This window comes from Orbicella franksi, chromosome 4, assembly GCF_964199315.1.
Source record: "Orbicella franksi chromosome 4, jaOrbFran1.1, whole genome shotgun sequence".
Taxonomy (NCBI): Eukaryota; Metazoa; Cnidaria; class Anthozoa; order Scleractinia; family Merulinidae; genus Orbicella; species Orbicella franksi.
Genome location: NC_138148.1, coordinates 16,713,980 through 16,726,837, shown reverse-complemented (window position 1 = coordinate 16,726,837; position 12,858 = coordinate 16,713,980). Strand labels below are relative to the sequence as shown.

General features: G+C 39.2%; 1 protein-coding gene across 2 annotated transcripts; it reads right to left on the bottom strand.

Annotated features, from left to right (window-relative positions):
- Positions 1-7,878: 7,878 nt before the first annotated feature.
- Positions 7,879-12,386, bottom strand: LOC145484756 (uncharacterized). Of its 2 annotated transcripts, none has more exons than XM_081463390.1 (4): positions 11,725-12,386; positions 9,802-9,971; positions 9,015-9,413; positions 7,879-8,557 (listed from the first exon to the last, which is right to left on the bottom strand). In XM_081463390.1, exons 1-4 carry the CDS (start codon positions 12,215-12,217, stop codon positions 8,363-8,365), a joined length of 1,257 nt encoding a protein of 418 aa, XP_081319516.1. In that variant the 5' UTR covers positions 12,218-12,386; the 3' UTR covers positions 7,879-8,362. The 2 variants fall into 2 exon arrangements, with proteins under 2 accessions (XP_081319516.1, XP_081319517.1); XM_081463391.1 differs by having other exon boundaries at positions 9,111-9,413.
- Positions 12,387-12,858: the final 472 nt, after the last annotated feature.

Here is a 12,858-nt window from a genome sequence, read left to right as displayed (position 1 = left end):
ATTTAGTAGTCTGTTTATTTCATCAGGAAATTAACGTTTTCAGGACCTTCCTGTAGTTTTACAGTAGCTTGGCCGGCTGCACGGATTGGAATGATGAAACTTCTCTGCCGCAGCACGTGGTGGACATCCGCACTGGCTGATGTTCGTTCCCTGCGAAACACACAAGAGACGTGTTTTTATTATACGGTTTCCAAACATTTGGAAATGTTTCTAACTAATAGACAATGTTATCAAGAAGTCAGGCCAGAGAAAAAAATCGCAATCCTCATTTGTTTTCCCTATTTTACCTTCGCCACAAAAAACAACCTCGTGTGAAGAGACATGAAGGAGGCACGATAAAATACAGTTGACAGATTTATCGCAAAGAAAATTATGTTAGTTTTGTGTCCAATAATAGATAGGTAATAGAAATGCTTTTGGAATTAGTCCGATAAGAAAACAAACTAAAAATAAAACTGACTTCAATTTATATTGAAATTATTTTTTTTGTGGTTTGCGGTAAAATTGAATCAGGAAAGCAAAACCTTACATTTACAAGTTTGGATTTATCTCGGGAAATATGAGCTTACGGTACTCAGGAGTTATTGCAAAATTTGCCCTGAGGTAAGACTGGTTAACTGATCCTCTTCACTGTAAAGCATTTATAATTAGTACCTTTCCCGGCGAAATGATCTCTTCTTTACCTGAATCGTTAGGTTTGCCATCGCCTTTTTGTGCGTCTTCTGTTCAGACTTAAGTTCTTCCAACTGCAAGCGAGTGACATTCAATGCATCTTGCAGCTCTGAAATCTTCACTTTCATCTCTTGGAGCATCACTCTCTCCCCACGGGTGGAAAAATATGAAGAAAGTTGTAGGTTTAGTATCGGTTGTTACTAGTATAACCAACAGGACTACACTCTTTTTCTACGAATACAATTTATTAAAGTATCAAGGCTGAAATTTGAGAAATTTTAAAGTGCCACTGAAACGAAACTTTCGTATGTGAGATTTTTGCTTAGTAATAAAGTTTCAACCTTACTTGGAAACACTGCAGACTCTTTTTTCGCATACGGTAAGCGAAAACTGCTTTTACAGCCGTTCGAAGTTGGCTGGTTAAGCCAAAATTGGCGGCCATCGTGGCGCGCCCAAAACAGCCTAGTGACGTCACTGGTTGTATTACTCTCATGCCGCGCTGAAAATTTAGAGTGATCATAGGAGAAGAGAATACTGTTCGAAGCCCCCCAAAAAACATCTTAAGGACATCTCAGGGCTGTAAAGCAGATAATACCAGTAGCCTTAGACATGAAGAGGTGGAGAGTCTTTTCAGTCTATTTAATTGGATATTTTATGTAAGCAAGCAAACGAGTGGGAGTTCTTAGATCGCAAAATGATCGGGACTCTTAGTGAAATGGCCAGCACTCAATTAAACAATATCTACACTCATAAAGTAAAAAAAGACATGAAAACAAGAGAAAGCGGCTTTTGAAAATATTATCCGGAGTGCTACTGCGCGAATCGCAGCAACAACGTTTCGAGTTTTCGAGTCGCTTCGCTTCAAGGAAACCGGACGCTTTGTGAGTTTCACCGCGGACGAAATTGTGCCACAGTGACTTTTAATCTAGTTGTATCTGCTACATCCTACAAGTTATCACAACAGCAACAATTTAAGAAACCCTCTTCTTTTATATGAGGAAGCGAATTTAAATTATAAAGGTAAACTTAGCTGCCATGACCCGACAGTAATATGTTTTCAGGAAACGAGAGAAAGCGTGGCAATGTCGGCGGCGAAAGGTCATATATGCAAATTAGTTCAAATTCTGTTTAATAAACCATCGAAAGGAGTGTAAACTAGTGACGTTTAACGAATTGCTTTGAACTGGAATACTATTAAATGAAGATCATAGACATAAGTATGTGCTAAAGAACTCCAAGTTATCCATCGGTCGTGAAATATTGCAATTGGGAGATACGTGTAAAGGAGAAGCGAAATTCCCGCTTTGTTTACACTGATACGTACGCGGCGATAAAGCAAACCCTGCTGCGGATTACAATTTTCAAAGATACAAGAGCTCTCACTTATTAATATCATAAAAAGATGCTCTCTGTGTGCAAAAACGTACTCGACTCAAAGCTTGTGGACCGTTAATAACTTCATGATTGTGCGGATGGCTGATGCGCTTACGGCTTTTAATGCAGCAAAGTTGCCGAGGATATATTCGAACCTTGTTAATAGACCTTAGATAAACGTGAGATTCCAAATTTCAGAACCAGGCTGAAAACAGACGACGAAATATCGTGCTTAGGCTTCAGGACGTAATACAAAAGTTGCCACACTCGTCTTCGAAATCTCCAATCGAGTACTCAAGATGTTCGAAAAGTATACTGAGCTGTTCTAATCTGTAGCATTCATTTTGGTGAATCTACACTCTTTGGCGCCCTTCAACGTTTATGATGTGCATTTCCTGTCAAGGCTGGACTGAAATTTTAAGGTAGGAAACTAGAAGGTATCGACAATATGGAGAATAAACTTAAATAAATCAAGTGAAAACAAGAGAGAATCTTAAGCGCTTCTTACGTGAATACAACCAGTGACGTCACAAGGTCCTTAAACTCGGTTCCAGAGCCCGGACACAGTTTTGCTCCAAAAAGTCGATTTCAGCAGCTAAAAAGAGCACTTTCTGTTAGGATTTGACAGAAATAAAGTTCACCATTATTTTAAGCACGTTTGAAACTATAAATTGGGCTAAAAAAGAGAGTACGAAAATTTCGTTTCAGTGGCACTTTAAGAGTATTTCAAGAATAAACCCGAAGCTGAGATTTTGAAAGGAGTAAAATCAGTAAAATCAGTAAAATCTGCCTGTTAAAATGTGCTAATACAACACAACGATATGTTTTTAACTAAACCGTATAGCAATTCTGCCTTTCTCCAAATGGCACAACTAGCCAAACCACAGCAGTAGCCGTCTGTTTGATGCTCACAATATTTCTGCAAGGAGATATTTCTGCCATATTAGACCCGATATCGGCCATATGAGGCTCCAAAATTATCGTTCAACGCCATCGAAGTCGATAAAACGGAAATGTCATAAGCTATTATCTAAGAATTTTCACAAGAATATTTTCTGATTAAAATCGATTGAAAAACTGTAAGAATATTAATTCAGCCTAGGCCGGAAGAAACTGTTATCATTAAAGAGAGTGTGTATACTATTCAAGAACATTTTTGAAGCAGTTGGAATCATTTATTTAGAGCACAATCCGTAAACTCTGTGATTTGAAAGTAAACGAGTCCGTACCTGGTGAACTAGTGGGTGGATTCGTGCTGACAGTTTCTGGAGACGCCAGGACTAAGCCGGTTATGGCTAGCACAAAGACTAACACCAAGAATAGGGCCATCAGATATATTAAGCGACGTAAAACCTTTACCTGCTGATGTGTTTCCTGTGTCATTTTGATCATTGAATCGTTCTGTGTTTCTTGAGGGAGGTAAGCTTTTCCTGGTTTATCTGCGATGTTTGGTAGTTTCTTGTTTCCATCACCTCTTAATTCATCGTGGTAAACTCCTCCATTTCCTACTTCTTTTTTCGGAATCTCGTAAATTTTCTCAGGGGTAAGCGAGTCGTTTGACCGTTACCATATCCATGCTTGTTCCCTAGGCCTTAGAGGGTTCAATGCAAGAAATTGAAGGCACTTCGTCTTCGTAATATATCTTAGTTGGTGTTGATCTTCGCATGGATGATTAAGCCGTCAACAGCAGTTTATTCTTGAATTGAAGCCTTTACAATTGCGGTCGCTAGTTTGCCATTTGGACCAACGTCTGTCGTCAACAAATGCGCAAAGAACATAATCTGCATAATCAATAATCACAATCATAATCAATACTTGTTCCCTTCAAGGACCCAGGGTAAGAAATAGGAGGCAACTGGATTTATCCGAGTTATTGTTGAGCGCTGCATAACTCATTACTTTCCGACGACAACTTCTAGCAGGTTGTTATCGTAGAAGCCTTTACATGTGTATATCACATTTGTACAAGCTTCTATTGTTAACAGAGTTTGGTATTAAAGTGAAAAGTAATTGCATTGCACCCAGGAGGCTTAAGTCCCTCGAGGAAAAGCTCAACGAATATGCAAGTCGATCGTCATCAGACTCGTCGCGGGACAAGACGTAGTTCTTGCTACAGTCAGATAATTTTTTTTTTTTTCTGGGATATTTGGAACAATTATTTTCTGTTGGAGCTGTTGGTACAATTCAGCTAGCGCTTGAAGGTTGAAGTGTGTCCGGTTTAGCTAGACAGCTGAAGGCTGCTAATGAGAGTCGATTGTTTAAAAAAACAGTTCTATTGGTCTCTTAAGGGATTGGGTTACATGTTAATCGTATGCGAAAACTGGGTCCCTCCGACTGCCTACATGTCTCAAAGCTAAAAGAATATGAATTAATTAAGTAAGGTTAAGTATGAAATATCATTCAAGCTGAGTTCGGATATCAAGTTGTTCGCTAAATTGAAGGCTAGTCACTTATTCTACATTTACCTCGAAATGAATTTTAGTTTACCATCAAAAACAAGTGAAATTCGACTAAAAACAATTCCACGTATAATCGTGAAATTCAAAGGTGTTAAAACTAATCCACAACGCACGTTTTTAATGAGGCTCGTGAAACTGATTATTATGCGAATTGTAGTTTTAAAGTGTGAGCAATCGTGAGCTCAAAACAAGTGATCGTTAAGAGTAAATTGCTTTCTTTCTCTGTTGTTATAACTGAAAACCTTTTGCGGATGTAATGAGTTTCTGGTAAATGAAATCTCTGCTTGAGGTTTGATAATTAACTTTCCTTAGTTTCAGGATGTTTTTGTTGTTGTTGTTGTTTCTTTTTTTATACCAGAGACTATAATTACTTCTTTTCTAAGATCAAAACTGTTGAAACCTACAAATTTCAAGTAAATCTGGTCGTTTGTTGTTGTTGTTGTTGTTGTTGTTGAGTCATTCAAAACCATAATAAAGGAAGAGGAGAGAGAAAAAACAGAGAGAAATTCTGCGAACGGGCCTTGATTCCAATGCTTCTCGATCTACTTCACGCAAACGAAAAATTGCTGAACCACTACACCATCAAAACAACATACTGCTTAATCGATGAAGGTTATTTTAACCGTTAACTGGAGGAGTCATGTTCTTGCATGGTTCTAAAAGGCAATTTAGGATTTTAACTACAAGTTAATCATTCATGAAAAATTTTGACTTTAAAGAGGCGTCAAATCTTTAAAGTTGTAAAGAAACTGAAGGGGCCTTAGAAGTGCACGTAACCTGGGACTCATCAAGAATCAACGGGCCGTAGAGGTGTAACCGGTAATCAAGGCCGACTGGGATCCAATACATCCTAGGTACTAGTGGGCCTCAAAGGTGTTAACGGCTTTCAAGACCCACCGAATCCCCTCTCTTGAACAACTTACAATATCTTTGACTCGGTGTTGCAGAGCTCTATTGCTAATTGTAGCACCCTTTTGACCACAAGATCAAGTAGCAAAATCCGTCTACTTATTTTAACTAAACACCTCTTTGAATACTAAACCTTTTTGCAACATTTCAATTCAAAGGGTTGCTTTGAAGCTACTAAACTGCCGCAGGAGGATGTTTAAGTCCTACTAAACATGCATTAATAATAAAATAGATGAGGTTTAAATCTGCGCGGGAGCGAGGAGCTAAAACCGGAGCGGTAGAGGGAGGCTTATAACCGGAATTTTATGCTGTACACGACGAAAAGACGTAAACATTCTCCTCACATTGTACTTGAGAATGTTGAAGGAAAACCCGAATAAAAAGTTCTGCTATGCACCGTCGGCGCCTATGTCTGATGCCCGTTATTAAATTCCCACTTATCAACGTCTAATTTCTCATAACCATATTGCTAAATTAACAAACACTCAAGTGATGAGAAAATGAAAATCGTTATGCGAGAAAGACTTTATGTACTAATAAACTTCTCAAAACTTTGAACGAAATGTGCGCCTATGCTAAGTGGAAAAACAAATTTTGAAGTTACATTATTGTATATTTCACTTTTGCAAACTTAAAATAATGAGAAAAAAAAACTGAAAAAGTTTTCAATCAGTCTTTCAATCGTGTATTTGTTTGCTGATTGATTAATTATACAATAATAATGATTTAATTAACTCCTATTTATTAATCAATAATGCTTTACTTTAACTTTGCTTACAGCTATCTACCTAACAAACTTCAACACTGTAATACTAAGCAACAGAACAATATTCCCATAAGTTGTTATAATTTATTCCTATAAGATTTAGAAATGCATTTTATTGATTACAAGTAGTGCATTCTGTTAATCGCATTATTTACTTTTCCGCTGTGATATTTTAACGACGTGGTCAATTAAGAAATTACTTGTACTTACAATCGCTTGCAATTTAAGCCTACAAATTTTAAATAAATGGATTAATAGTTATCAATTCGTTACAAAACTAACCAGTAGAATCAGTCGTAGTCTTTTCAGCCATAGTGCTGAATACTAGAGAGCTAAAGCAAACCACGACGGCAACGGCAACGAAAACGCCACCAAACAAACGGTTTAAGGAGTGGAACAATGACTGTGCACGTGCGTAATAAAGCGTCATACATTTCTTTCCGTCCCCTGCACAACAACAACCTCCAATGGTTACGTTCTACGTATTTTGGAGAACGCGAACGACGTGAAGACAATTGCGAAATTCGAAGGTAAAATATAAATTAGTTTTTACTAGGCGTTGTCCTCGGGTCGCCGTCGTCATTGCTTAATCTCGCCGAGCGTCAATTTTAGGGTATAAAAGCCACAACGATGAAACCACGGTCCTAAACCAGAGGTTAAACGGTTTTGACAGATATGCCCAGTAAATGGGTTGCAACAGTCCAGCTTCATACTTAAAAAACCGTTTGTTTGTTTGTTTCTCAAAACAGCCGTCGTGGTAGCTCAACTTCCCCACTCTTTAAAAAAAAAAAAAACATTTATTTTATCTTCATCGAACGTAGTTATGAGATTGTTATAAACAAGTTAATGAATATTGCTCTATTTGAGAGCTAGGAAACAACTAACATTTCTAGCAAGTCAAATTTTGTATTTGCCTTGGTGTGATGTATATTGTTTACGACATAACATTGTTACGACGAAGTCAATTAAGGAATTGATAAGTGAATTAGTCACTGGCATTAAACTATGTACAACTATGTACAACTTTTAGAAGGGAGCGATTGAGAATCTTAATTTAGTGACTGGGGATGAGTAATCTATAACCATCCTCTCCGAATAATGTTGTCAATGAGAAATGTGCCACTAGGTGTGCCCCTCTTTTTCAGTGAGTACACTGCACAAGCTGAATTAAACACATGTCAGCTAAACAAGATTCTCAATAGCAACCTTGATAGTTTTCGTATAGTAGATATAAAACATATTTTTCGCAATTAGCCAATCAGAAGCATTTTTACTGTTTTGATACTGATCCTGCAATATCAAGTCACGGATACGATCCGAGTTTTGGCCAACTTGGGTACGATAAATATTTAATCGTACCTTATTTTGGACTCTGCGACCGCTTATCGACCTCGTAGAGTCTCGACCCTGGGGAGCATTTTGGCTCTACTGCGTCTGGCCAAATAAGAACCATACCTGTACCAAACACTTATGCTATGCCGCTGAAGCGTACAAAAGGGTAGGATTAAATTCGAGAATTATGAAGAAAACCAAGTTGATATTCTACTTTGCAGAATGAAGATCGACTACGATTAGATAATTAGGTGTGTCAATTGTTTTACAGGCTACTGGACAAATTAAAATATGGAACAGCGACGATGCTCCTTTGCAAACGCAGATTTGCACTCTTCGAAATGCTAAAATTTATTGATTGTTTTCTGGTGTTTTTTTTTTTTTTTTTCATAGAGCTTCGCAAAAGTAGAAAGCTTTTTTGAGGAGCCAAAAATTGTTCCTTGGAGCAATTTATAATTTGTCATCATAGAGCTTTGGATCAACTGGACAACTCGACGATATATAATTCTGTAAGAATTGTGAATATCATATGGAAGCATGGAATCCTTCAATTTCAGTCTTTGTTTAGTCTATTCCAATTTACCTCACGAACAACACTAATTACTTGCGTGCTCACCATGTAACTTAAAGTTCCCAAGTAGATGGTAACATTTGATTTGTAAATGAAGCAATTTTACGTGCACGCTATTTGTGGTCTTGCATGTCTACTCCCTGAAAAAGAGGATTGCAAACTTTATGTCAATGCCGTTGATCATTTACTTATTTACTTTGTGCAAAAAATTAATCCTTAGCACTGCAATTTAAAGGATATACACACAATCATCTTCAAGCTTTTACATGATACTTTTTTTTAACTGGTAAAGGGACAGATCCAGTAATGAATAACGCACACCATTTTGTTAGGACCATGAGTAAACAGCCCTGAATTTCCTTTACAAATGCAACGGTACACAATCGTGTTTGTACTCGGGTCAATTTCTCCATCCTGGAAAGCGTACTCTGCGGCTCTTTCTGTTGAACACGTGGCGCCAACAATCTTCATGCCCTGAAAAGAAGCAATAAGCATGTCTTACAAACCTTGTTCGAATCTCAATGTCGGGGAAGTCACCTTGCTTTCATTATTCATACGTAAAAAAAACCGCGCTGAATCTATAACTTGATGTGTTGCACAATTGCTAAATCCATGCTTCAACAGAGGATTAAGGGTACGGTAGAGTAATACCCCCATATAGAACTTCTACCCTAGATAGTCCATCTCAGGTTATTTTATAGACATAGTACGTAGTTCTTTCAAGGATAGCGCATTGCGTAGATGTTTTCGTGAATGATGAAAATGCATGTGAAGCCACTTAGGCTGTTTTTGTTGTTATTGTTTCTTTTCTTTCTTTCTTTCTTTCTTTCTTTTTTTTTTTCCACGAACTCGAACTCTTCGCCTGTTTGTGTTGATTGTGTGCCCTAATATACATGAATAATTATACAAGTAAACTGAATCTCAGTTGTACCGAATGGTCATCTTCTCGCAAAATAACTGTTGAGGTAGCTGATTGGCCGGCCGTCTGTGCAGCTTCCTTTTTGTTCGTGTACCGACAGCGACTCACATTCCAGGCTCCAGAGCTGCTCTGTGAAGCGTTATATCCAGGAGGGCCCATTAATCCTTGAACTCCAGGGGTCCCTGATGGGCCCTGAGAGCCGTTTATCCCTCTGGGACCCATTGGTCCTCGGGGCCCAGGGGAGCCCGGTGCGCCATGAGTTCCGTTTACGCCTCTAGGGCCCATAGGTCCTACATTCCCTTTAGTGCCATTGAAGCCCCTAGGTCCCATAAGCCCTGGTGGCCCTTTAGAGCCGCGAGGTCCAATTGGTCCTTGGGGACCTGCGGGGCCCGGTGGACCAGTGCTTAATCCCTGCAAACAACAAAGAGAGTAGCGATTGGTGAAGTTTGCACGGAATTGAATACGACTCTTATTAATGAAAACGGTGTATAAAAAGCTTATACTTTGCGAGGAAACAAAATGTAAACAAGTCTGATTTTTTTCCCCCCTCAGGGACAACACTTTTCTGTCTGGCGTACCTAGGGGTCGGAATGGACCGTTTCGGCGACAAGGCGGCCATTTTGTATTCTATAGTTTCAAATAGCTATTATGGGATGCTCAGGGGGTGGGGGTGGGTGATAAATACATTCTAACTTGCCCCTGAGTATCCCATAATAGCTATTTAAAACAACAGAATACAAATTGGCCGCCGTATCGCCGGAAAGGTCCATTCAATTCATAGCTGTTCAACTGTATTTACCTGAGTCGTGAAGTTTGCTATAGCTCTCTTTTGTGTCTCTAGTTTGACCCCAAGCTGGTCAAGCTGCGAGCGAGAGATATTCAATGCTTCCTCTAGTTCTGATATCTTCACTTTTAACTCTTGGAGTAACGTACTTTCTCCACATCTGGTCGATGTACTTCCTTTAGTTTCTAAAGAAAGAATGCAGCAAAACTTCAACAACATAAGACATCGGGTATTATTTATTTTTTTTTTTCTGTAACGGATTGTCCTTAAATTTGCTACTTCATTATCTTTACCGCCATTTAGTCGCATAGATGAAAAAGGAAATAAGACGCACCTCCCAAACAAGGAGGACGTTCCGACTTCATTGTTTTAAGGGTAAAATCAAGATGGCGAACGTGACGTTTAGATGAAAAGTATCATTGTTGTCAGTTCCTTGATAAAGAAAAATATAAGTCACTTAAGGATTTTCGAGCTGTGCTTGTCCCAGGTTAAGGATCAGAATTGGCCAGCAGTAGTTAAAATATTTAAGAAAATCAGACGCAAAGTCAAAAAGAAAATTCCTGAGAAATGACAAAGGTCTCTTGTGGACTCATGAAAAGTATTACAAGAGACCTACTCCTCGCGCCTGGACTTCCACACAGGTCATGTTTAAAAAAATTTTCCAATGATTATCATCATTCTTTATGCATCCGCCATGGTACAAACCGACACCCCCCCCCCCCTCCCCCCACACCACCACCACCCCCACCGCCAGGATTCAGTTGGAATTTGGGTATTGGTTCTGGATAGGGTACAAAGGATCTACGAAAACAGAAAAAAATCGAGATCTCCGCAAAGTGGAGAAATACTTTGTTGAAAGCGGTAGAAACTCCCAGGTCCGCCGAAATTGCTGCCGGTGTGTTTGCTCTTGAACAATTCTCAAAAAATTCGGAAATTCAAATTTACGCCAGCTTTTTCTAAGCTTTTGGACAGTTTTTGTCATAATTGCTACCCGTTTTGGTAGTGAATGGAGCCAGATACTCTTCGCTGTCTTGCTTATGAAAATAGCCCCCTCAGCTTCCGCTCTAACTAACCTTAACCTCGAGCGAAAGTTAATGTGGATCGTTTTTACTAAATGACAAGATCGTTTTCAAGTGCATCCATTGAAAACGTCAAGAACAAAGACGGAGATTTTAGAGTAGATGGGGAACAACAAACAGCCAAAATTTTAGCTTAGCAGTGTTTACCGCAACCAAATCGTTGAAAGCAATGTTTCGGAAATTACAGAACTTTGCATGGGTCCGCTATAATCTTGTGTTGCTTTGCCACGTGGCGGGTCTTCAAGAAGAAAAGAAATTGCTGCCAATGACAGGAGTTTTCAGTTCCACATGTTAAAGTTATCGTTTTCAAGTGATTAGAATACAGTGTATTAAACTGAGAAGCTAAAAGTGTTAATTTCTGTAACATTTCAGATCATGTCAGATTTCAAAACGCTTTTTCTCGGCCAAAAACGAAGCATTCTACTGTAAACAGAAATCTTCACAGGTAGTAATCAGTGAGACTGGTGTTGGCCATACGTTAAAATATCGGCTTATAATAGATAAAAGGAAGTTATATATGTACAGTTTTGGCGATGTCACGTACAAAAAGTATCTTTTCGCATCTTCCTTTTGGAGACCTTGCTTCGATCAACTACCACATTTCACACACAGGAAACACTGAATTGGTCTTGCGAGCTTGTTTACTGAAAGGCTAATTCAAAAATAGCGATCGTTGACGACTTTTCAGTTTTTCGACCCCTTGTTGCTATTTAGTTAACGTTTCTCCAAAATGTCTCATTTCGAGCAAATTATAGACTATTGAAGGCAATTGCAACAAGCCGGGTTGTCCTTAAATGACCTGATTGATACAATAATCGTACTGTTGCAACTTGCATGCCATTGACGGTAAGTGACATACCTGGCGAGGAAGTGGGCTGATTCGAACTCAAGGTGTTGTCCGACATGAGCATCATGACAGTCAAGATTAGGCCGCTTGTAGCCGTCAGGAAGACTATCAAGAGGAGCACCGTCATGAGATACATCATACGACGAAATAAATCCATTTGTTGTTGCGTTGCTTGTGTTATCGTGTTTAATGTGTCGTACATTGCGTCCCTGTGGTTATTCCCAAACCGTGGCTCTCTGTCCTGTGGAAGTGTTTTGGCGTCAGAGTTGCTGATGACTTCATATACTCCCCCATCGTAACTCATGTCGAATTGACGAATCTCGACAATCTTCTCGAGTTCTTTTTGCCCCGTTATAGTCGGTGTGGACTTTGGTTTCGTTTTGTTAACCTTTCCGGTTGTTTTGTTTTCCTTGTCGCCATCAGCCTTGTGGAGGCTACGAGGAGTCCCATGAGCCCTGCTCATTTCGTAGCATGGGTTTTCTTTAGATCTTACTTGTCGATGCATAATCTCTGCAAATATGTCAGCCTGTAGTAGTTGCGCAATGCGGTTCTTCCGGACGTGTTCTCAGACAAACCTTAGCCCGCCAATTTGCGTGTAGCAATGAATTCCACACATAGAGCCAGACTGAACTATTGACCTCCGAACGGTTTCGTGTATAAATTGTTTAGAACAACCAGTACGGTCTTGTTTAGTTTGATAGAAAAAGACTAACTGTGGAACAAATGTCAGACGTCACAGTGAGCTATTACTTTAGTACCTTGGATACAACTTCAAGTTAAGACTTCAATAAGAATTTTCCTAAATTCTCTACGTGGTATTTAAAACCTTACTTTCAAAAGTCTTAACCTCTTGCATTTCAAGTGAGATCACCTTCTAATATCTCATTTCCATATCAACTCGTTGTGAACAGAAACCTGGAAATGAAGTGTATTGATGTTGGGATTGAATGGATTAAAAAGACGCAGTACCATCTTGATGGGGGGAGGGGGGGAGGAGGGGGGGGGTGAGGAGAGACGGCGAATCTCTAAAGTCATGTGAAGATTAGAAGCTCAGTCAACTCGTGCGCGTAAATTCACTGAGTCCAGTACAGCCAGATAAAATTTAGTGGTCTGTTTATTTCATCAGGAAATTAACGTTTCCAGGAC